Source organism: Stomoxys calcitrans, chromosome 2, assembly GCF_963082655.1.
Source record: "Stomoxys calcitrans chromosome 2, idStoCalc2.1, whole genome shotgun sequence".
Classification (NCBI taxonomy): domain Eukaryota; kingdom Metazoa; phylum Arthropoda; class Insecta; order Diptera; family Muscidae; genus Stomoxys; species Stomoxys calcitrans.
The window spans coordinates 59387327-59412831 of NC_081553.1; the positions used below are offsets into that span (position 1 = coordinate 59387327).

Below are 25505 nucleotides of genomic sequence, written 5' to 3' on the forward strand. Positions count from 1 at the left end.
CAGGAAATTGTAAAGCGGACGAGCTTGCGAGACTAGGAACTACCCTACATATTCCAGGCATACTGGAATCTGTGGGTATGCCTCTGGCGACATGTAAGCAAAGTTTTCAGGACCAGGCCCGAAGGACAACGAATGATAGATGGTCACAAAGAGGGGGCTGTGAGCATTCCAAATCTATGTGGCCTAATCTACACTTGAAGAGGTCCACTGCTTTGCTGTCATTGGCTAGAACAGACGTCTCAGTCATTGAGATTGTCCGTCATGACAGGTTACTGTCTAATCGGAAATCATGCTAACAGACTGAAGGTCTAGCAACGACTATAGAACACCTTCTGTGTGTGTGTCCCGCACTAGCCGTTGGAAGGAGTTCCACGTTAGATTCTCATATCTTTGAGAACCTGTCTGATTTAGCGGATGTGAACATTCGCAAGTTATTGCGCTTTTTAAAGTGATCTGCATAGTTCAACGGTAGGAACTAGAAGGCATCTTCCTTCTTCTCTTCCTGTGGTATTAAAATGGACGAAAACATTTAAGTGCGTCTAATAGCAGACTGCTACTTAAACCTAATCTCACCTAACCGACAAAAATTCAAACAAAGTTAAAATTTGTAGAAATTATCTACGAGATTCACATTGGGTAGTACATTGAAAATAATATTAAATTTTCTGTAATTTAAAACTGTCGAAGTAAAATAGCATGCTTTAAAAAGAATTTCCTTTATCCCCTACTCCCAAACAAACGAAATGCCGTGACCGTAACCAATATGGTTGGATTTGCATAAGCAATTCATGTTAGTTGGTAATGCTTTCTTCTATCTTTCGTTTCTTCCAGATCCTTATGACAATAGTAAAAGTGGAGTAGTTTTGTTTGTGTTTTTCTTTTTAATCCTTAAACATATGCATGTATTGTATTATACCATCGCCTTGCTGAGATTGCCAAGATGCATGATTTGCCCTGGAGTACAACTAAACTAAACCTTAGCAATGAATGTGCTACCAACTAGCATGGAACCAACGAAGCCAATGTAGAAGACAACCGCAATGCTTTGCACAATCGCCAAGTCAACTCAACTAAAGGAGGAAAAACGTGACAATTTAACAAAGAATATACAAAGAGGAAGAAGGAACAACAACAACAACCACAGCAACACTAATGAAATATCCATATAGCAAATTATTCATTAAGAATTCATTGACTTCTTTTTCCAGTCATGTCGGGGATCGCAGACACTGTAGACGGCAGCCAGCCAACCAGTCAGTTGTCAGACGTTAGCAAGTCGTCTGTCTGCCTGTCGTCTCTCTGCCTAGTTTTCACATTCAGGTTCCCAAAAAAGTGACTACTGCAAGAAATCAACAAAAATGGCTATAAACAAAAACGTGATCTACATAAACCTATTTTTATGATTTGATTTTTATTTTTTTTCAAAAAAAATTCATTTCTTTAACAAAGATAAGCTCTTAGTCAGCCAGGCGGCTTAGTGGTAAACACACATGCTCACAGATCTTTAGCCTCATTCTTATAACTAAACATACACAGAACAAAATTAGAAAAATCTTTAGTAAGAAAACAAAAAAAGAAAAGAAATTTGCGAGTGCAAGGCACAGCTGCCATCGGCACAGTCTTGGATTGACGGAACCCATCTGGAATATCATGTTACACGGATGGATCAAAGCTAAAGGACAGAGTGGACCTGGCGGTCTGCATTAAGAACCCAAGTACTGAGATCTGTTTTAGACTGCCTGACCATAAAACGGTCCTGCAGGCGGAAGTCCGGGCGATCACGGAATATGTGAAGTGGTGTGGTGCTAACGCTAAAGGACGTCGAGTGTGAACATCTTTAAGGACAGTAAAAAGGCCTTTAGGGCAATAACAACCAGGACGGCAAGGTCACGAACAGTCTTGCAGTGTAAGAAGCAGATTAACGCCTTCTCTGAGGATGGCAAAATCCGTATTGTTTGGTTGCCGGGCCATAACGGAGTAAGGGGAAATAAAAGGGCAGACGATTTGGCGGTGAAGGCCAGAGGAATGCCGTCAATAAACTTGGTTAACCCAAAGCCTTATGGGTCGACGCAGTCCGAGCTAAGGGCATGTGCGACGAATGCGCATGCAACATTGTGGAACAGCGAAACGGTTGGTAGGACGGCGAAAATCCTATGGGGGATCCAGATTATGAGAAGACGAGACTATTTCTGAAAAGAAGTAAGAAGGAGGTCAGTATAGCTATTGGCATCATAACGGGACACATAGGACTACGAGCTCACTTATGAAAAATCGGTGCGGCAAGTGATAGCATGTGTAGGGCATGCGGGGAAGATGATGAGATGTTGGAGACATGAACCAACTTAGGGGAGTGGTATTGAAAACAAACTAAGGATTTTGTAAGTAGCACGGAATTCCTAAATTAGACCTAACTTAAATTTAGAGGTTTAGTTTAGTTTTTCATGGCAAAGTACCTCACAAATGTCGCTGCTGAAAATTTTTTCTGATGGTCTCGCCAGGATTCGAACCCAGGCGTTCAGCGTCATAGGTGGACATGCTAACCTATGCGCTACGGTTGCCTCCATATTCTTATATATATAGAAATTAATTTTCAGAAAATTTTATTTCAGTAAACAAATAATAGTCTATTTTTCATATTTTTTTGGATAAAAACTAAACAATAGGCAACCATATTAAATAAATTGTATTTGTATTTTTGCGCTCTTTTGGTCTTTAAAATCTTTTCGTGGTTTTTCGATCTTCTTCCTGCTCGAGATCATATTCAATGCTTTCTAATCAAAGAATAGCATAGCAAAGAACTTATAAATGTGGGGCATGTGTGTGTTATTATTCAAAACACTTTGACCGGTTAGTAGATCATGATTTCTCATACGCAAAGAACTTATAAAAGTTGAGCAAGTGTGCGTTATTATCCAAAACACTTGCAGTGACATTCAAAGATAGTTCAAGTGCACAACAAAAAGAGTTTGGCAATGTTGATGTGTTTGTTGTTCTTAGCATAGATGATTAGTTTGTATCGGAATAGTGGAAAGTGAGGCTTTCTTCTCTCTTGTTGCGCTAAGGAGAGTTAGAGGACTTATTGAGCTCTGTTTCAAAACAAATGCGTACTCTCCACCGTACTTAATAGTCTTTTGGGTATGTAGGGCACCTTAATCAATTTGATGAAGATACATGGTGTGATCCACTAACCAGTCAAAGAGTTTCGAATAATAACACACACTTGTCCAACTTTTATAAGTTCTTTGCTATGATATTCTTTGAATAGAAAGCATTGCATATGATCTCGAACTGGAAGATGTTCAAAAAATCACGAAAACAATTTTTTATTGTACTAAATGTTTCTACAATTTATTTTTTCTGTTGGTACTATATAATTTAAACCTTTATTTAGTTATTCCATTGTACATATAAAGAATGCATTGAAATTCTCTTTCCATAATGGAATCAGATGATTGTGGGACAGTTTTAATAAATTGCATCAATGATCAAAATGATATGCAAACAAATGGGCATAAATTGTGATTGCCTTGCGGGTGCAGCACATGTGACAGTAGCAAATGATAAAATTCTCTAATCTACATGCATTAAAGTTCGTATAATGTCAATTTGAACTTATTTTTGTTATTCTAATACATAAATCAAGATTTCTTAAAGTATTTTGACCTATAATTGAGACAGGAATTGCGAATTGAATGGGGGAAAATTTTTAATTTACAAAAAAGTAGTATTTGTAGAAATGATTTGCAGAAGGGCGGATTTTTCCAAACGTAATTTTTGAACAATCAAAATGCTCAAGAGATTTGCAAAAAGGCCGATATGCGAGATTATTATTAGGTTCGGTTGAAAAGAGGGTGAAGATATTAATACTCGGGTATTAAGCCATTTATACCCAAAAGCTGGGTATTTATAATTTTGCGGATATCTTGTCTACCAGAACATACTGTGCCAAATTTCATCGAATTCGGGTGATAAATGGAAATTTTAATGCCTCATGGAGATCGGTTGATATAGCGGCTGTATAAAACAAAAATCCGATTTTATGATATCAGAAGGTCAGGTTTATATACAAAAAAATACGAAATCGTCAAAAAAATTTTGAAAAATGTTTTTATACCCAAGATATCTGCAAAATTGAAAAAAACCCAAAAAAGATATTAATTGGGTATTTACCCTCCAAATACCCAAGCGTTGGGTATTTACCCGGTAGAAACCCATCCCTAGAAATGCTCAAACTTCTCATCATCTTCCCCGCATGCCCTACACATGCTATCACTTGCCGCGCCTTAAGTCTCATAGCTGCCTAACACTTAATCTGTATGTCAACTCCAGATATTTCATACATAATTAGTACGTTGACGTGAAAATTCGCTTCCACTTTTGCTTATAACGCTTAACGATAAACCGATTTCACTTATCCGAACTAGGATAAGTGAAACCAAATTTATGTATTCCTACCGTTTCACTTATCCGGTTTCGACATATTAGTTTTTTTTTAACGGTCAAGAGTTTTATAAAGGCAAAATTGTGGTACATATTACGGCTGAATTGATTTTAATAAAATTGCCATCAATCGAAAGATATTTTGCCAGAAATGTGAAGAATATATATAAAAATTAATTTTCCGAAAAGAAAAAAGATGAAATGAGGAATTAATTTTTAATAAAAGAAAGAAGCAGAAAGAGTAAATTTTTGTTGCTTTTTACTTATGCATCCATTATTAATAAGAAAGCAAAGCCATAGGTGAGAGTAAAGCCATAGGCAGATGTGCAAGAGAAAGAGAGTTAGGGTATCATGGGGATGTGATGTGCAGGGATGCCAACTTAGTGCTTTTCGCACTAAATTTGGTGCTTTTTAGTTACCCAAAAAGCCGAAATGTTACCACCAAGTGCCAAACGACAAAAAGGCACTAAATGTACGCTTTTTGCATTTCTAGTTAGTGCTTTTTACCCTCTTCGTAGAAAAGTCTTAAATGTCGCCAACATTTACGAGATGAGAATGTCAACTGAACATGTTTCCTGAGGGTCAACCCAGTATTTGAATTTCGACGATCAGATGGGTCAGGTCAACCAAATCAAAGCTGGACGGCCAAAAGAAAAACATTCAATGGGGACGCCCCATTATTTTGCGCCAATTCGCCCAATTCGTGTTGTGATTTTCTGGAGTTTTTGACTTCTTTCAAGCTACGATTCGCAAAAATGTCGACAAATTTCCAAAATTTAAGTTAGTGCTTTTGTGCTCCTTTTTGCACAAAATGTTACTCTGTTTTACGCTTTTTACAATTTTGGTTACGCATTTTGCTGGTAAATTGTTGGCATCACTGGATGTTGTGCGTGGAACAATTTGGCATATATGTATGTGTGTCAGCTATTGTCAAGTTTCGGCTATATGATGACGGATGTAGCATTTGTTATTTGTACATTTACTGAGTGCCTCCAAAACAAGACAACAACAAAAAACAAAGATGCAAGGATGTGGTGTGTGGGTTTTATAATATGTTGGCAACGGTTAAATACAACTTTGGCATCGCATTTATTGTTTTTAAACATTGAAGTGCAAATTAAAGAACGATTATGCTCAGTGAAAGTAAAAAATTGTGTCATACTATGCATCCAATGAACGAAATAGTAGCTGGACAGTTTAAAGAAGAAAGGGAGGGGCTGTTCATTGTATGATGGGTCCATATCTTTTTTTAACTACAGCAGAACCGATTTCTTTGAAATGTTCACAGTATACAATGATTCTGTGTTGAAGATAGGGATTATGTGTGAAATCCGTTTTCCCTAACCAATCGAACGCGTATTTGACTGCAATGATGGCAATATGGAGTCTCAAATGGAAGGTACAACAAATCTGACATAGAAATATGGCGTAAAGTGGGGTTTATACCCACCCCTAAAATCCTTAAAAATGAAAATTTGGTAGTCAAGTTTTAGAAGAATAGTACGAATCTTACATTGAAATATGGTTTCAAAGGGCCTTACTCCAAAAATGTCCCAACGGACATGTAAACTAATCAACTTCAAGGGACATTGAACTAAATGCTGATGGCCCGTTCTATCCGCAAGTATACATGTCCTCCGTAAAGTATGTAAAGGGTGATTTTTTAGCTTTTATTTTTTGGCAACACTGGTTTAAACAGCTAACGCAGGTTTCGTGTTTTGTTCCACTTTCAAACATCTTTAATTTGGTCTATAATTTAACCAGGAATAGTCTTACAAACGAACAATGCTTGAAAATTATTGAATTATATTATCAAAATGCGTGCTCTGTTAAGAACGTTCATCGCGCGCTTCTTCCATTCCATCGACGAAGCTTATTTTTTGCTCAATGATTACGTAAATAAGCATAATTGTCGATTTTGGAGTAAAGATCAGCCAGAAACATTGCAACCAAGCTACCAAGTCATAGTTTATGGGCTGGTGGCATCATTGGACCATTCTTCTTCAAAGATGATGCCAATCGTAACGTGAATGGTGAGCGCTACCGTGAGATGATATCCAATTTTTTTTGCCAAAATGCAAGAGTTTGGCTTGCATGACATGTGGTTTCAACAAGACGGTGCCACATGCCACACAGCACGCGTAACAATTGGCTTATTGAGAACATTTTATTTCATTTTATTTAGACTATTTTTTGCGGGGCTATGTTAAAGCTTATGTCTATACAGACAAGTTCGCTTCAATTGACGCATTAGAAGACAACATTGAAGCATTTATTCGTGAGATACCGGTCGAAATGTGAGAGAGAGTATACCAAAACTGGATTAAACGCAAGGACCTTTTGAGGCGTAGTCTCGGTCAACATTTGCCTAAAATAGTCTTCAAACATTAAATTATATGGACCGTACTTTCAAACCATTCAACAACATTCAAATAAAAATTTAATGCATTTTATCTGTTTTTATACCCTCCACCATAGGATGGGGGTATACTAATTTCGTCATTCTGTTTGTAACTCCTCGAAATATTCGTCTTAGACCCCATAAAGTACATATATTCTTGATTGTCATGACATTTTAAGTCGATCTAGCCCTGTCCGTCCGTCTGTCCATCCGTCCGCCTGTCTCTCGAAAGCACGCTAATTTTCGAAGGAGTAAAGCTAGCAGCTTCAAATTTTGCACAAATACTTCTTATTAGTGTAGCTCGGTTGGGATTGTAAATGGGCCATATCGGTCCATGTTTTGATATAGCTGCCATATAAACTGATCTTGGATCTTGACTTCTTGAGCCACTAAAGTTCTTATCCGATTTGGCTGAAATTTTGCATAAGGTGTTTTATTATGACTTCCAAAAACTATGCTGAGTATGGTTGACATCGGTTCATAACCTGATATAGCTGTTATATGAACCTATTTGGAGTCTCGACTTCTTGAGCGTCTAGAGGGCGCAATTTCTTTCCGATTTGGCTGAAATTTAGCACGACGTGTTACACGTGTTACGACAACTTACAACAACTGTGCTAAGTATGCTTTAAATCGGTTCATAACCTGATATAGCTGTCATATAAACCGATTTTGAGTCTTGACTTCTTAAGCCACTAGAGGGCGCCATTCTTATCCGATTTAGCTGAAATTTTGCATGAGGTGTTTTGTTATGAATTCTAACAACTGTGTCAAATATGGTTCAAATCGATCCATAACCTAATATAGCTGCCATTTAAAGACATCTGGGATCTTGACTTCCTGAGCCTCCAGAGGGCGTAATTATTATCAGAATTGGCTGAAATTTTGTACAACGGCTTTCCCCATGACCTTTACGATACGTGTCAAATATGGCCCGAATCGGTCGATAGCCCAATACAACTCCCATATAAACTGATCTCTCTATTTTACTTCTTGAGCCCCTAAAGGGCGCAATTCTTACTCGAATTGGCTGAAATTTTACACAATGAATTCTACTGTGGCCTCCAACATTCAATACAATAATGGTCCGAATCGGACCATAAGTTGGTATAGCTCCAATATTAAATAAATTCTTTTCTTTTATCCTTTTTTTGCCTAAAAAGAGATATCGGAAAAAGAACTCGACAAATGCGATCTTTGGTGGAGGGTATATAAGATTCGGCCTGGCCGAACTTTGCACGCTTTTACTTGTTTAGATATCATTATTGCTTCTTGCTGTTAACATGTTTCCAAGGATACGAGTCATGCTTTTTTACTCTCGAAACAAATATCATTATTACTCCTTGCTTTTAACATGTTTCCAAGGATACGAGTTATGCTCATGTGCTCTCAAAACATCGCCACATTATAAATTGTGTTGAAATAAACAATAAACATTAATTTATCTCTACCCACATCTCGACTAAATTCCCCTGTTCATAAAGTATAAAATTGATTTAGGTCAAATAGTACGATAGATGATGTCTATTATATGTCTTTTATACCATTGCCATCAGTACATTATGTATATTAGGATAGGTCGAACACTTTGTGAAAAAGAAGATATTTACAAACGTAAAAACGTGCTTTGTTCAGCCGGACAGAGTCTTATATCCTCTCCACCATGGTAAGTATATATTGAATTCTTTGAAATTGTTTCCCGGTTTAACGTTTAACCAGTTACTTTTTAAGTGCCAAGTACTATTTAAGTACAAAGTACTTTTTAAGTACCAAGTATTTTTCAAGTACCAGGTACTTTTCATGTGCCAATTACTTTTTTGATATACCTGGTGCTTTTTATGTACCAGGTACTTGTTAAAAACCAAGTATTTTCTTGAAGTACTAGGTATTTAAAAAAAAAAACAGGTACATTTTTAAGTACCATGTACATTTTGAAATATCCGATAATTTTTTAGCTACCTGGTACTTTTTTAAGTACCAGTTTCTTTTTTAAGTACCAGGTACTTTTTAAAGAACGAGGTACTTTTTTAATTACCACGTACTTTTTTCAAAACTAGGTACTTTTTTTAAGTAACAGCTACTTTTTTAAGTGTCATGTTCATTTTTACGTACCACGTTCATGGCCGGTCTAAAACAAAGCAATTGTTCGATTGCATCCTCTCCATTCTTCTACGGTAACTACTATGCGGGACAACCATGTGTACAAAAATTTACTTTTTAAGTACCAGGTACCTATTTAAGAACCAGGTACTTTTTAAAGAAGCAGGTAATTTGTTAGTTCCCACGATTTTAGATCTCTCCTAAATACCGGCCATGAGCAAAGCAATTGTTCGATAGTGTGCTCCCCCATGGGCCATATGGCCCATAACACTGTGACCCGTTGAGTTATCGTCACCGATTCAGCATTGGTTATCTCCACTGCTAGTTGCAGTAGTTCGTCATGTGGCACGTTTGCCAGACCGGCTGCAGATTCGCCCGCCTAAGATGTATACTTTCTGTGCAGGAGTGGAAGGCTCTAGTAAGGCATTTAGGTTACATAAAATGCTCTTTAAGAATCCCAGCACAACCAGCTCCTGGAGGAGAGAGGGCAGGCCTAACACAGACAGCAACCAGAAGCCGGTAAAACTTCTTATCGAAACGCATTTTTCAAACAGCAATATTGAAGTCGGCGATCATAATATAGGAAAATAGGAATTTCCTACACTGAAAGTCTCTTCGGTGGCAATGTCTGCTAGGAGAAGATCGTGTGGATTTTCCAGACATTTAGATCATCCGGAGCGAACAAAATCATCTTTACAATACAGATGCATTTGAATTACTCTGACATCACTAGAAAGGATTTTCAGGGCAAGCGTGTAGAGATATAGGGGTGGTCTATAAGGATTTAAGGCCCATCAGTCTGACCTCACTTTTACTCCAAACATTGAAAAGACTGATAGACCTGAAGCTGAGGTAGGGATTGTCATCGGATAACTTCAGTGAAACCCAAAACATATACCTCAAGCGAAGATCTGTGTAAACGGCCACCATGAAGTGGTACGTGACGTCTAGACGCCTCTACATCGTACAGAATACGCTATAGTGGACTTCATGGATTTCGAGAGGCAATATTACAATGTGAAGATATGGTCGACAGTCGACGTCCTGGACCGCACAAGGGTCACTCAAATAACTCCGGGCGCATAATGTGTCACACAGCAGAAACATCAATGCGAACTTGGGATGTATTTTTGTCAGACGGGAATGCCTCAGAAGGGAGTATTCTTGCTGATTCTATGGAACCTTGTAATGAACGAAGTCCTATTGGATCTCCACAATATTGTGCTGCAGATCCAAGTCACAGAGGGGACGGTTGAGATACACTACGAGAAATGACTTGAGAACAAACACAAGGAAGACGGATAGCGACGAACAGCTGAGTCACAGAAAGGTCGCAAGAGACTGTAGAGATGGACCATGAGAAATAGCTTAAGGACGACCACAAGTAAAAAAAACTAGTGTTTTTCACTCTAGTGCTTTCCACTCGGGTCAACGATCTGTTGAGTCAGACATCGAATCCGATCTACTCATTTGCGGATGACAGTAATCTCTGTCATTCGTACTCATTCGACCATAGGCCGAATCTTTGAGTTATAGAGGCGGATTAAGATTTACTGGGCATTTCTGAGTGTGGTTGAATGAATCGACTAGATTTTAATGCACGGAAGACTCAGTGCTGCTTGTTGTCACACATACGATTCGCTGACCCGTTACGATCATCTTTGTCTATTAACGGTATAGATGTTGACCAATCAGAAGCTTGTGATGTTTTGGGCATGAAAATAAAAAGTGATGTCCGTTGGGCTTAACATGTATTTGAAGTGTCGAAAGAAGCATTCAAGTGTTTAGGCTTCCTTAAACGGTGTAAGAGTTACTTTACTCAGTCTGATCTTAACATCTACATCACTTTCATAAGGCCGAAAATGGAGTAAAACTCAAATGTATGAGCTGGAGCTTTAAAATCATCCCAGGTGCTACTGGACCGTGAACAGAACTCTATTGCCCCCCTCTAACATGGTTGCAATGTGGGTTGTTTGGCGCTGTTCTATCGGTACTTTCATGGTGTGTGTTCGTCTGATATTCGTCTTCTTGTTCCTGATGTAAGGATGTTTTTCAGGGAAACTAGACATTCCAGGAACTCACACCCAATTGTAATTGATTGGAGAGCGGACCGCACAATGCATTAAAGAGAGAATTCTTATTTCGCTCGTATCGTTCGTATGAGGAATCGACTTCCGGCTAATGTTTCTCCCACCCACTTTGACATCCAGAGTTCCTAATTTCCTTTCGCCAACGCAATGCCTTCCATTCATTCAAAAAAAGTATATGTTCTTATCCTGGCACGAGTCCGAGCCACCCTAATTAATAACCACCATGTACGTATACATTGCACTATTTATTATGTATTATATTTGCGTTTATTTCTTTCTTCCAAGAGTGCATTTCACTTGATGCTAACAACAGCAACAACAATATTTTCCACATTCAAACTTTATGACCCAGCCCCACAAGTACGATTGACCTACTACAGAGAAGCTGAAGACAGCTGACGACTCTAAACTAACAATGGTTGTGGCAAACGTAGAAGAAGAAAAAAACTTTCTTATATGTAATGGCCAAGTAGGTCTTAGTCTCTCGATAGATCTTTTGCTTTGGCTGCGGACAGGGATAACAACATTTGCCGGATAATCATGTTTGACTGCAGAAGTTGAGTTTAGCTTTTTTTCTGATTTTCCAGTTTAGTTTTTGTATTTTTTGTATTCTTTATCATTTCCTTAAAGCACTTTTGTGTTGTCATCTATGCAATGTTGTTGCAAAAAAAGTAACAGCAAAACTTGAAGTGCTTTGTTTTGTGTGTGGGGGGGGAGGGAAATGACTTTAAAACGACTGACTCCATTCACATTTTATTGCAATTATTTTTATGGAATATCATATTTGTTGGGTTTTTTGTTTCTTCGAAGAGATTCGAAATTCAATTCATGTTTTGTGTTGTGGAAAATTGTCATAATTTCACGGCATTATTATGTACGATTTAAAAGTTTTCTTTTTTTGCCCTAATTTGATTTCTTTGATACTTGATAAATTCAAGCAAATTTGGCCAACGATTCGTTTTTTGCTTACAAGAAGAAATGGAAATTGTTGACGTTTTTAACTTCAGAGTTTTTGAAGTGCTGTACAATTGTTGAGTGAAATAAAATTAAATTTGATACTGGGATACCTAAAACCATGATCCATGGATTCTGCTAAAAATGTTTGAAAATAAGCTCAGGTTGAGAACAAACCCGAGGAACACGGAGCCGCTCCTCTCCACTCTATGATATAATATACCGCAGTTCACCACTCACTCTCACCTTTAAACGGTAACACCCTACAGTTGACAAAGCAGGCGAAAAATCTGGACCGAGTCCTCGATTCGAAACTGTGCTGAAAAAGGTAAACATAGGAAAGAAGCCGAAATGCACTGTACACTTTCTACTCCTGCAGAAGGATGTTCGATAGGAAGTGGTGATTAGCTCGAAGGCGATTTACTGGACTACTTGCGGCCATTGTGAAACCAGTGCTAACATACGACGCACTGGTATGGTTGAAGGCTGTGGAGAAGGAGACGCACAAAAAGGAGTTCCAGAAGGGCCAAAAACTTAGGGTAAGGTTAGGTTAGGTTAAAAAGGGGGTGCAGATATTAATCCGCCAGATGCCACTATGGACATACACCTAAGCCATTAATCGGCTTGTTGTGCGCTCTAAAAACTATAAAGTAAAATAGCAAATTTTGCCCATGACCATCCCATTAAGGAAGAGGGGCAAACTTCTCACATATCAATGAGTGCAGTCCGATTCTATTTGACCCAGATCGGTCTAGATTTGGATATAGTTGTCATATAGACCGATCTCTCGATTTAAGGTCGCAGTTTTTGTCCGATTTCGCCAAAATCTGGTACAGTAAGTTGTGTTAGGCCCTTCGACATCCTTCTTCAATTTGGCCCAGATCGGTCTAGATTTGGATAAAGCAGCCATATAGACCGATCTCTCGATTTAAGGTCTTGCGTCCATAAAAGGCGCATTTATTGTCCGATTTCGCCGAAATTTGGGACAGTGTGTTGTGTTAGGCCCAACGACATCCTTCTTCAATTTGGCTCAGATCGGTATAGATTTGGATATAGCTTCCATATAGACCTATCTCTCGATTTAAGGTTTTGGGCCCATAAAAGGCGCATTTATTGTCCGATTTCGCCGAAATTTGGGACAGTGAGTTGCGTTAGGCTCTTGGACAACTTTCTGCAGATTGACCCAGATCGGTCTAGATTTGGAAATAGCTGCCATATAGACCGATCTCTCGATTTAAGATTTTGGGCCCATAAAAGGCGCATTTATTGTCCGATTTCGCCGAAATTTGCGACATTTAGTTGAGTTAAATTTCGCTCAAATTTGACACAGAGACTTATGTTCTGCAAAATTCTACAATGTCTTGCACTTATTAGAGCACTCAATATCCATGTCCAATTTAGTTCAAATCGGACCATATTTCGATAAAGCTGCTATGGAAGCATAAATTTTGTATTTTTTACCGGATCCTGACGAAAGGTGGATTACATATATATACCCGAGGTGGTGGGTATCCAAAGTTCGGCCCGGCTGAACTTAACTCTTTTTTACTTGTTTATATGGAGTTTGACAGCATTCCGACTGAAAAGCTCAACAGAATACTCAGCTTTATTGGCAAGTTGGGATGGACACGTTATGTACTATGCACCCTCTCCGTAGAGATTTTGCACGTACCAGATGTAATTTCACAAAATCATGGTCATTAAAACGTTTGTGGGAGTCGTCAACATTACAGTGGTGCGTTCTTTTCTTTCGTTTCTTCAAAGTATTTTGTTGCTCTTATTTATGTGGCCCGACGCCTTAACCCAAGCTTTTATAGTTTTTTGATGAGGTCGACGCCACTACGTCCATGGTTCTGATGAAAGGTCAATATTGGGCTGGACTTACATAACTTGATATGGAACCTTCCCTATAATGATAAAGTCGTTACAGCATTGGTGCAAGTTAATGGAGACTACTAGTGCCGTGCCATTGAGTATCAACACGAGTATCATACGCTGGTGTGCTGGCATTGGTAGACGGATAAAATCGCTCATTTCTATTTCTATTTCAATTTTCATTTTTTTTTTTTTCAATTTTCAAAACGCTCTATGTTGAAAAAACGATTTATTAAATTGTTGAAGTACAGGCACGAATTTATGTCGATTAAATTGAACATTCAAAATTATTGTTTCGCGTACACGTAACTCTTTTTCTGCATTAATCTTTATGAGTCATATATTTCACAAAATTCCTCTACATGTTTTTTTTTGGTTATTCATTATTAAGAACACACAAAACAAAATTAAGTTTAGGCTAAAATATAGTCTAGGCTGTTAGAGGCTCTATATTCCAAAGGGGTGAGCTAATAACAAACGTTTCAATTTAAGACACAGTTTTTGATTCATTATTTCGGTTGAAAAATTAACACAAATATTGTACTTACAATTATCATCATGATCTTGGGGTCCATCACACGATGAGAAGATATCATCCATGTGGCATGATCGTTTTGGATATTTACGATCTAGCGGTGTAACTTCAAAATCTTTTGCACCAATTTCCGAGATGCGACATTGTATGTAACCCTCTATGGGATCTCGGGCCCACACAAGTTGTGTGTCCATTTTGCGAACTGCAAAGAAGCAAATAGAAGCAAATTTTATTATTTAATAATTTTAACAAATTAATTAACAAACATAATAACCAACCAAAAAATACAAAATATAGCAAATTTTTTTAAAGTGAGTATGAAAAAAAAAACTATGTAAAAACACAATAGCTAATCTTATCAGAGAAGCAATGCTGGCAGTCTCTGCCCTCAACCAACTAATTTAACTACAAAGTACCTATATGAGTTTGCTTGTGTATGGGGGTATCTGAGTAAAAGTGAAGTTCAGAATGACAGGTAGGAAACAGGTGACGATGAGACCCTTACCAACAACAGCAAAAACAAAAGTCATTTGTTTGATCTAACATCTCTGCTTACACTCGCTCTTCTCTAAACATTTCTCATGGCTCTGCTTGACTCTCACTCACCTCGTAACCAACAATAAATATCAATTCACTCACCTTTTTAGTGTTGTTGTTTTTTTTTCCGACTATTGTCAATTATAGGTAGTTAAAGAAGAAAAAAAAAAACACGACGTTCAAACAAAACACCGAGTAACACCAACGTTTTTATTTTCCCCAACAAAATTAAAATGAAATTGTTACCGGCGAAACGTTCAAATTATGACTAAACGAATACTCGCATTCTGGAGTTCGTACAACCAACCCACTACCACCTCAGCTGTGGACTAAAAAAAAAAATGAGTATGGTTTTGTTTTGTTTTAACAACGTCAGAGATACGCTTGGTATGTTGTATTGTTAAAGGTAGTAAGTAATGTGTCAGTGTGTTTTCGGACAGCTATATCAGATAAATGGTAGAGAGTAAGAGAAAGAGAGTGAAGGAGAAAAGAGTTTACAGGTGTGATTAGAAATGTTTGGAGTAATTATATGAAGAAGAATCGCTGCACATTGGTTTGTTGGCAATTAATTGGGTAAAGGGTTACATTATGTATAGTAATACACATAGAAAAACAGATCGATATATACATATATACTATACTACAAAACTGCCTTCGAGCAGCTTTATACTTCATACCTCATTTTAAGTTATGTTTGATGCCGAGGGGTATAAGGAGAAGAGGATAATAATTGGGGAGAAAAGGCGATGGTAGAAAGAAATAAGAGAGAAATGGAAAAATACATATGTGTGTGTACGAATCGAGATATGCAGAAATCAGAATGGGGCAGGGAAATTAAAAACCAAAAGAATTCAACATCAAACTTGTGGCTTTGGAACAGGCTCATCCTTTGCAGAGAAAAAGAAAGAAATTTGGAAACGACTACAAATAAGAGCTGGCAAACTATCGATAATCGTAACATTCGATATTTTTAATAATAAATATCGATACTATCGTTATTTCCCCATTTCCTATATTTCAAGCGAAAATAAGAACTTACCAATAACGAAGGACAAAAGTCAGGCGGTGCCGACTGTATAATACCCTACACCTACCCTATCCAATTCGGAACCAATTTTGAAGGACCTCGGCGAGCAAATATTTTCAAACTGTAATAACTACGGTTGACAAATGACAACATTATTGGAAATTGCCCAAAATCTGACGAACATATATATATATATATATATATATATATATATATATATATATATATATAAGCTTTATCTAATTCTGAACTGATTTCGAACTTCTCTGATAATGTGGTAGTCGTCGAGAAAAGCGTTGTGCAGAATTTTGGCAAGATTGGTAAAACAATGCGCTTGCAGTAGCTCTTGGGGTGAAAATCTGTCGATATAAATACATTTATGACAGCTATATCTAAATGTAGGCCGATTTCTATGAAATTAATCAGTAACATCGAGAGTCATAAAAAAATCCTTTCCTTCTATCTTCGATAGAATCCATTTAAAACTAAGCACTTTCTTGCAATATTTCGCAAAATCGGACGAATATATATATGGGAGCTATATCTAAATATATATATATATATATATATATATATATATATATATATATATATATATATATATATATATATATATATATATATATATATATGAAACGATATATGAGAGCTATACATAAATCTGACATTCGGTTTACAAAAGACCATTTTATTCTCATCGAGGGTTGTACGAAGTTTTGGGAAGATTGGTCGATAAATGCGCTTACAGTGGCTATAGGAGTGAAAATCGAGCGATATATATATGAGAGCTATACATAAATCTGAGCCGATTTCCATCAAATTCACCAGTATGTAGAGAGTCAAAAGAATTTTATTCAATTATTACTGAAAAACGGACGAACATATATATGGGAGCTATTTCCAAATCTGAAACGATTTTTTCCAATTTCAATAGGTTTCATCTCTTGGCCAAAAAACTTGCCTGTACCAAATTTTAAGACGATCGGATGAAAACTGCGACCTGTACTTTGTACACAAATTAACATGGACAGACAGTAGCTAAATCAAATCAGAAGGTAATTCTGTGTATATATATCTCTCTTATCAATGGGTCTATCTCTCTTCCCTTTGGGTGTTACAAACAAATTCACTAATTTATAATACCTTGTACCACAGTAGTGTTGCAGGGTATAAAAATCAAGAGATCGAATTATAAAGAAGCAACAAAATCAAAGCACAGACCAAATAAAACAAAGAGTAAAAAAGTCAGTTGGAAGTCATGGGAAAAATCACTGTACAAAATGTTAGCCTAATCTAATGAAAATTGCACCCTCTAGAGGAGCAATGCATCTTAAAGGATAGATTTAGTGTCGCATCGCTTATTTTTGTTTAATTTTGCAAAAAAGTTAACTTTTCCGATAGTAACCGATATTCAGTCAACAAATTAAATATCGATATTATCGATAGTGCCATCGATATTTTGCCAGTCCTACTACAGCTAGCGTGCTGTTGATAACAGATAGTGGCGACGAAGAAGATGCCGCAGAACCGATCCCTAAAGGTATGTTTACATTGGCCATTAAATCCGAATTTATGGTCTTTTTGAGATTTAAGTGCTAAATCCTGTGTTTTTCTGCAGGTTTTAACATACAAAAATAAATTCCATTTTTCCAGGATTTATTTTAAAATCCCAAATAAACCCGATTTCATGGCTGAATAATCGATAAAAGCGTCTAGGATTTGACTTCTACAGCCCTGAGAAGACTTAATTTTCACCAGATGTGGCTGAAATTTGGAACAAAGACTTGAGTTATGACTTCCAACATCCATGCCATGTATGATCCGAATCAGTCTATAAACAGATATAGCTCCCATATAAAGTGATCCTCGGATTTGACTTCTCCAGCCCTTAGAAGCCTCAATTTTCATCCGATTTGGCTGAAATTTGAAACAGACACCTGAGTTACGACTTCCAACATCCTTGCCAAGTATGGTTCGAATCGGTATATAAACAGATATAGCCCCCATATAAACCGATCCCCGGATTTGACTTCTTCAGACCTTAGAAGCCTTAATTTTCACCAGATTTGGCTGAAATTTGGAACAGAGACCTGAGTTACGACTTCCAACATTCTTGCCAAGTATGGTCCGAGTCGGTCTATGAACAGATATAGCCCCCATATAAACCGATCCCCGGATTTAACTTCTTCAGCCTTTAGAAGCCTTAGTTTTCATCCGATTTGGCTGAAATTTGAAACAAAGACTTAAGTTGTGACTTCCGACATCCATGCCAAATATGATTCGAATCGGTTTATAAATAGATATAGCCCCCATATAAACCGATCCCCGAATTTGACTTGTTCAGCCCGTAGAAGCCCTTATTTTTACCTGATTTGGCCCAAAAACCTATCTTATTACTTACAACATCAATGCCAAGTTTTATCCGATTTGGTCAATATGGTGATATAGGCCCCCTAAGTACCGATAATAATACAAACTCTGTTAATAAGAGTACATTTTTAGCGGAATCCTTGGTGGTGGGTACTCAAGATTCGGTCCGGCCGAACATGTTGTAATTTGTTTGCTGAATAGGTGTTGAATAAATTAGACCGCTGAACAAATGCTTAATTTATACATTTCTCTTTTATTTTATAAGCCAAAAATTAACAAAAAAAACTATAAATAATTAAACAATAAAAATTTAATCATCTCTTCTTCTTGATATATGGTAACAAACAAACAAATAAAAAATGGTATATCAATGTTAATAAATGTTAAAAAATCAGTTAAGTTATTTTTGTGTGTGTGTTTTAAATTTAAACAAAAGATAAGGAATAGAGCCGCAAAAAAAAAAAATAAACTACACGGTAACAAAAAGTTGGTAGAGTATTATTTACTCTCTTTGGGCCACATTTAACTTTTGTCCCATGTGATTTTGGCGTAGGTTGAAAACGTTGACGATGGCTGGATGGATAGATGCATGATTCATGCAAATGCCCAGGGTATACTGTATCTTGACGTCTGCACTACACTGGAAAACCATTAACAGACATTTTCATATGATAAGATCAGGAACAATAGTAACAACTTTTTCGTTTCGTCTTCTATTCTTTTGTTTAGTATGTCGGACAGAGGGTTCTGATGTAGAGTTTTTGCTTTGACGCTTTTGTTATAAATAAATTTGTTTAAATATTTATTTTCTGAAGGCTATTGCTCTTCAATTTTAAGTATTTGAACATAAAGCAGAGTTAACATAAAAAATTAAACTGTGACAAGTTTTGAAAAAAATGGGTCAATTTATGAAGACTGTGATGAAGATAATTTCGTGAATGTATGTCGTATAGTTTTCTAAAAATAAAGATTTTTCTCACGTGGCTACAATAAATTGTAAATAAAAATGAATACGTAGATGTGTTTAAAGGTTATCTTTCTTGCTTCGGAACATGAATAATTTATTTAAGATAAAACGTACGTCAAGAAATGAGATATTATTTTTGTAGAAAGAAACGGCTTCCTTATGTTTACGTCTGCCGCAAACTATTTAAGGGCCATAATTTGCGAATCTACACCTTGAATTTTTCAATCATTCTATAGAGAGGGTGCAGTTATGCACTGGTGGAATCCCAAATGACCGCACTTCTGCCCAAGTGCGGAGGTTTGGGATTGGAGTTACATTAACACTGATAGGTGACATGTTGTATTAAGGTGACATGTTGTATTACGACAAACAGTGGGATGAAAAACAAAAATGGAAATAAGTCTGCCATTATGGAACGGATAGAGATATCTTCGAGGTGTCTCACACCACTTGATCTTTTCATCGGGCTTTTGGTTTGCGTATACCACTTTGTTGAAGCTTTTTCATCCATTCTGACAACATGACCTAGCCAACGCAGCCGTTGTATTTTCATACGTGTATGCTATCGTCGTCATACAGCCCGTAGTTAAGACGTCGCCTATATTCTCCATTATCGCAAACTGGTCCATATATTTTACGAAGAATCTTTCTCTCAAATACTCCAAGCACTGGCTCATCTGCTTTCACAAGTACCCATGCTTCAGAACCATATAACAAAATGGGTAGTATCAGTGTCTTGTATAGTGTAATCTTCGTACGTCGAGAGGTGGTCGTTTTGGGATTTGAAACCATCTATTTCGTCTTATCTCCATTTACTGCCAGACCCATTTCACTGATACTCTTTCGATTCTCTCAAAGGTAGCAGTTACTACTTCCGGTGAACGACCTATGATGTCGATGTCGTCGGCATGTGTTCTCTTGTGAGTAGTGTGCCAAATCTATTCACATCTGCATTTCGTATAATCCTCTCCAGCAGGATATTAAAGAGATCACACGATAGGCTGTCTCCTTGTCTGAAACCTCGTTTGGTATTAAATGGTTCGGAGAGAATCTGTCCTATTCTTACTGAGGAACGCGTATCAGCAAGTGTCATCCTGCAAAGTCTTAATAATTTTGCAGGGATACCAAACTCAGACACGGCTTTAAATACCTTTGTCAACAAAGAGATGGTAGGTGTTGATTTGTCCTTCTCGGGTCTTTTTCACGATTTGGCGCAGTTTGAATATCTAGTCCTGGGTGGATTTACCAGGTCTAAAGCCGCATTGATAGGGCTCAATTATCTCATTGACTTTAGGTTTTAATCTTTCACACAGTACACTCGAGAGTATCTTGTATGTGATGGGGAGGATACTTATTCCTCTGTAGTTATCACATTCCGTCTTGTCTCCTTCTTGTGTACGGGATATAGTATGCTGAGGTTCCAATCATCGTGAATGCATTCTTCTAGCCAGATTGCGCAGATAAGCTGATGCATACGCCTTATCAACGTGTCGCCCCCGATCTTAAATAGTTCAGCGGGCAACCCATCGGCTCCTGTTGCCTTTTTGTTCTTTAGTCGAGTCACTGCTACCTGGACCTCATTCTGACTAGGGGGTAAATATTCTATACCATCATCATTGATTGGTTCTGCGGTATCCTCTTTGCCGACAACGGCGGACACTAGCAGTTGGTTAAAATGTTCTTTCCATATCCTCAGCATGTTTTCTGTGTCAGTTACCAGCCATCGGTTTGATGTTTAATTCTTTGGTAGAATTTCCGGTCTTCATTCTGACTCTTGTACATCTCAATTCGCCCACACTCACGTCTTTCCAATTCCATTTTCTTTCTGCTGAATAGACGTTTCTCCTTTTCTCCCGATACCTCTCCTTCATGTGGTTACGTTGCTACTGATTGCAGGGTTGCTCTATATGCCGCATTCGTGGCTTCAGTAGCATCTCGACACTCTTGGTCGTACCATGGGTTTCTTGGAGGAGACTTCCGGTACCCAAGTACGGATTTCGTGGAGTGGGAAATAGTTTGCCACTGCGCCATTATATTATCGGAACAAGGAGTGCTTTCATCAAAAATTTGGATCAGTCGAGTGGAGTATGCCGCTGCCATCTGTTGTGTTTGCAGCTTTTCAATGTCCTGTTTCCGGGCAGTGTCAGGTCCTTTTTTTTCTGCGACGAAATCTATCAGACTCAACCCATTACTAGACGAGGCTAAACTTTCCGACTGTTGGACCAAAAATGTCTTCTTTTCCTATCTTCGCAATAAAATCTCCCAGAATGATTTTAATATCATGGGCGGTGCAGGGGTCATATTCTCTTTCTAGGCGCTCATAGAAAATATCTTTGGTCTGGTCGTCCGTGCCTTCCGTCGGGGCATGGGCACAAATAAGGCTGATGTTGAAGAATTTGGCTTTTAGGCTGATGTTGAAGAATTGTGGGTAGCCTCTCATCCACCGGAGTAAAGCTGGAGACAAGGTGTTTCAGTCTCCGACTAACCACAAATCGACAGCCAAATTCATGCCTCGTGTTATGGCAGCTTTAGTATAGTTCGTCACCGTTTGGTGTTGTAGTGACGCTATTCCCAGTCCATCGTACTTCCTGCCTTGTGCTTCTCTAATAGATCCGCCAGCGCGTATACTGCACCTTCTCTATAAAGAGTGCGGACATACACCTCAGCTATAAGCATGTTAAATTTCATGAAGATATCTCTATCCGTTCCAAAATGGCAGACTTATTTCCACTTATTTTCAGATCAGATCAGAGGCCTGATAAAATTCGCATTGAGCGTAAATTCTTCAGCATCAGTCTGATAGAATTTATTCTATCAGCGCCTAGAGAGACCTTATGGCCGTGACATCATATTAAAATCGTTCTACACGATTTTTTGTACCATATTTGGTTCAACGATCTGTCAATTTAGCCTCCATGAGAAAAAATTCGATAGTGGATTAAGGCTAATATCAGAGATCTGCAAAGATGCATCGCATTTGCGGTGTTCTGCAAAAATACTTGGGTCTTTGAATCAACGCAACTATACAACTCTAATCAACGCAAACGGCTTGTACAAAAACACAAATGATTTTGCGGTGGTGCTGATATGTATGCAGCGACCCTCACGCCCTAGATCTTTGTCTCCTGATGGAGGTGGTCCATATGAGAATTGAGGAGACAGCTCATCGCAGTTCGGAGAGCGGCATTCTGATAGATCTGAATATTTTTCACTGCGTGTCACAAAGCTAACGAGACCACACTGGCGCTGCATAACTTGCCGCAGACCGGCCAATTGCTTTGTACGTGGTCAACAAGGTTTCTATGTCTGCAAGTGCTGCCAGAAAATTACTTGAGGACGTTGTCTTCACGTCTTCGAAATCGATGTTGATGCTCGGCGAATGGAAATTCTCCTACGAGGCTCGGGAGGAGTAATGCCTCAAGCGTCTTTGCTACAAGTGAGAGAAGGGAGATCGGTGTGTACGACTCCCCCAAACTCAAGTCCTTTCCAGGCTTCAGTAGCGGGATCACTCTGCCTATTTTCCAGACATCGGGAACTATAAGAGTATTCAAAGACAGGTTGAGGACAGTAGTAAGGTACTCAACTCCGGGTAAATCCAGATTCTTCAACATCAATGTAGAGATTCCGGCGGGGCACAACGTCTAGGATGATTAGGCGCCACGAATGACATTCGTAACTTTGCCTACGGTAAATTGTGATAGCTGTCCATCGGCTCGGAGACCACGGACACAGCGAACGGCTCTCCTCCTTGCCCTGTCACTATTGGAATGCACAATAAATTGACGGTTGAACAACCTGGCGCATCTCTTCGGATCAATCAAGGTTATTTCGCGAAAAGTGACTGAGGTCCTTAGATCCCTTCTACCGGGTTTCGAGAGTGACTTAACAGTAGACCACAGCCTGCCTAAAGCGGTGCCTAAGTTACATTGCTGCATGTGTTCCAGCCACGAATTCCGATCATATTCGTTAACCAACCTGTTTATTTCCAGATTTTGCTCGCTTATTCTGGGTTTAGTGGGGTCCATACAACGAATCTCATCACGCTCGTCTGCGAGTACCACTGCCTACGCCGGCAAATTGGGCCTCACTTGGGGTATTCGACCGGCTGGTATAAAGAGAGCTGCTGTTCACATCCGACGACGAGGACGCAGAAGGCAACGACAACGCTTGAGACCCACTGCTGGCTATGTTCGCACAGCACCTTGCAACATATCCAGTATGAATATACTCCCGTAGTGAAGTGAGGCCAGAGCAAGATCGAAAATGTACCCACTCCAGGCACCGGTTACACCTCACCGACACCAACCGAGGATGGAGGCGGTTCTGGCAAATCGATCAGAGCCAGGGTCCGGGGTTTTTTTCAATCCTGGCACGGACCAGAAGCGTGCGGAGAAAGCACTCCGGAATGTGCCTCTCCCATGACGAAAAAAGACCCAGGGTCTTCTGGGTAAGCGCCTTTATTACCATTCCTTTTTTGTATTTCCTAGTGAAATTTTACAAAATTCGCATCAAATAACCATGAAATATGCAACTCATTGCAATTTTAAGGTTCATAAATAATTTCATTAAAATAAGAAGGCTGTGTAATTAACCATTACGCAGCCTCATTAATTAACACCACTTCTTCGTCGTCGTCGTCGTCGCAACTAATTCTTTGAAATGCAATGCTTTGTCTATTGTCATAACCAAGAATGTAAACATCTTGAGTTACGGCTGTCTAAAGGGAAAAAGGTTAATGCCAATCTAAACTCTACAGGTTCAACAAGGCATAACCAAACTAAACAATGGGGAAAAAAGCGTCTAGCGACTTCTTTGGAGTGGCCGGCATATAGGATGACCAACTAATGAGACATGTAACCTTGTCTACAGCTGCACCACCTCCTACTCCTTCCCCTTCTACGCCTTCCACTCTTACCGCGTTCCCCTTGTCTAGTCAAACTCTGTTTAGAGTTATCTAATAACCAACTGACATTTAATAGGTTTATGCATGCATGAAAAGCTGCTTTTGGCCATATGACTTTGGCCTAAAAAAACAAAAAAAAAACAAAAAAAGAAAAACAAAAGAAAATAAGAAACCACAGAAAAACTAAGGAAAATATGATGATGGAAAGCTTGAAACTTAAAAACATATCCCAGCAGACGACTGACTTCATTAGCATTAAATAGTGTCGAGAACTCCAATTGCAATAGGGTTATGAAAACATGAAACTTAAGATTTTTGATGACACTCTTCTAAGGTTTAAAAATACAAAGGGAAGAGAGAAGAGGTGGCTAGTCGACTTTGTTATGAGAAGAATATTATAGCCAAAGTCTGACAGTATGTGAATAAAAGGGATTATTGTGAGAAATGTATGGAAAAGAAGTTATGTCAGTATGGGGGGATTTGTTATGGAGTAAAAAAAATTGCCAAATTAAAGAAAGGATCAAAACCAGTAAGGAAAGGCAAAAGTCGGGGGGACTTTTGCACCTACCCTACCTACCTACCCTACCCGGGCAATATATATGTATATGAGAGCTATATCAAAATCTGAACCGACTTTCAAAAAGATTGTTTGAAAATTATTGTTACTACGGTCATATAAGTGCAAATCGGGCGATACATATATATGGGAGCTTATCTAAATCTGAACCGATTTTGGTGAAATCTCGCAGATATATTAAGATCAGTAGCAAAACAATCAGTGCCAAATTTTGTGCAGATCGGTTGAGAATTGGAGTTACTAGGGCCATTTAAGTGCAAATCGGGCGATACATATATAAATGGGAGCTATATCTTAATATGAACCGATTTTGATGAAAATTTGGAGATATGTTAAGATCAGTAGCAAAACAATCCGTGTCAAATTTTGTGCAGATAGGTTGAAAATTGGAGCTACTACGGCCATTTAAGTGCAAATCGGGCGATACATATATATGGGAGCTATATCTAAATCTGAACTGATTTTGATGAAAATTTGGAGATATGTTAAGATCAGTAGCAAAACAATCCGTGTCAAATTTTGTGCAGATAGGTTGCAAATTGTAGCTACTAGGGCCATTTAAGTCCACATCGGGTGATACATATATATGGGAGCTATATCCAAATCTGGACCGATTTGATGATAAATTTTTGCGGTTATGTTGAAATCAGCAAGAAAACAATCCGTGCTAAATTTTGTGCAGATCGGTTAAAAATTGTCGCTACTACGGCCATTTATGTGCAAATCGGG

The 25505-nt window shown here is 38.3% G+C and overlaps 1 protein-coding gene across 6 annotated transcripts in view; it reads right to left on the reverse strand.

Annotated features, from left to right (window-relative positions):
* LOC106088278 (myosin heavy chain 95F) overlaps positions 1-25505 on the reverse strand; it is a 168585-nt gene that overhangs the window by 28500 nt on the left and 114580 nt on the right. For 4 of the 6 annotated variants that reach the window (XM_013253708.2, XM_013253712.2, XM_013253707.2 and 1 more), the window contains exon 2: positions 14409-14597. In XM_013253708.2, the coding sequence (XP_013109162.1) occupies positions 14409-14589 (181 nt within the window). In that variant the 5' untranslated portion in view covers positions 14590-14597. Of the gene's footprint in view, positions 1-14408; positions 14598-14673; positions 14756-15034; positions 15207-25505 lie in introns of those variants that run through there. The other 2 variants (XM_013253710.2, XM_059361864.1) reach the window with 2 other exon arrangements.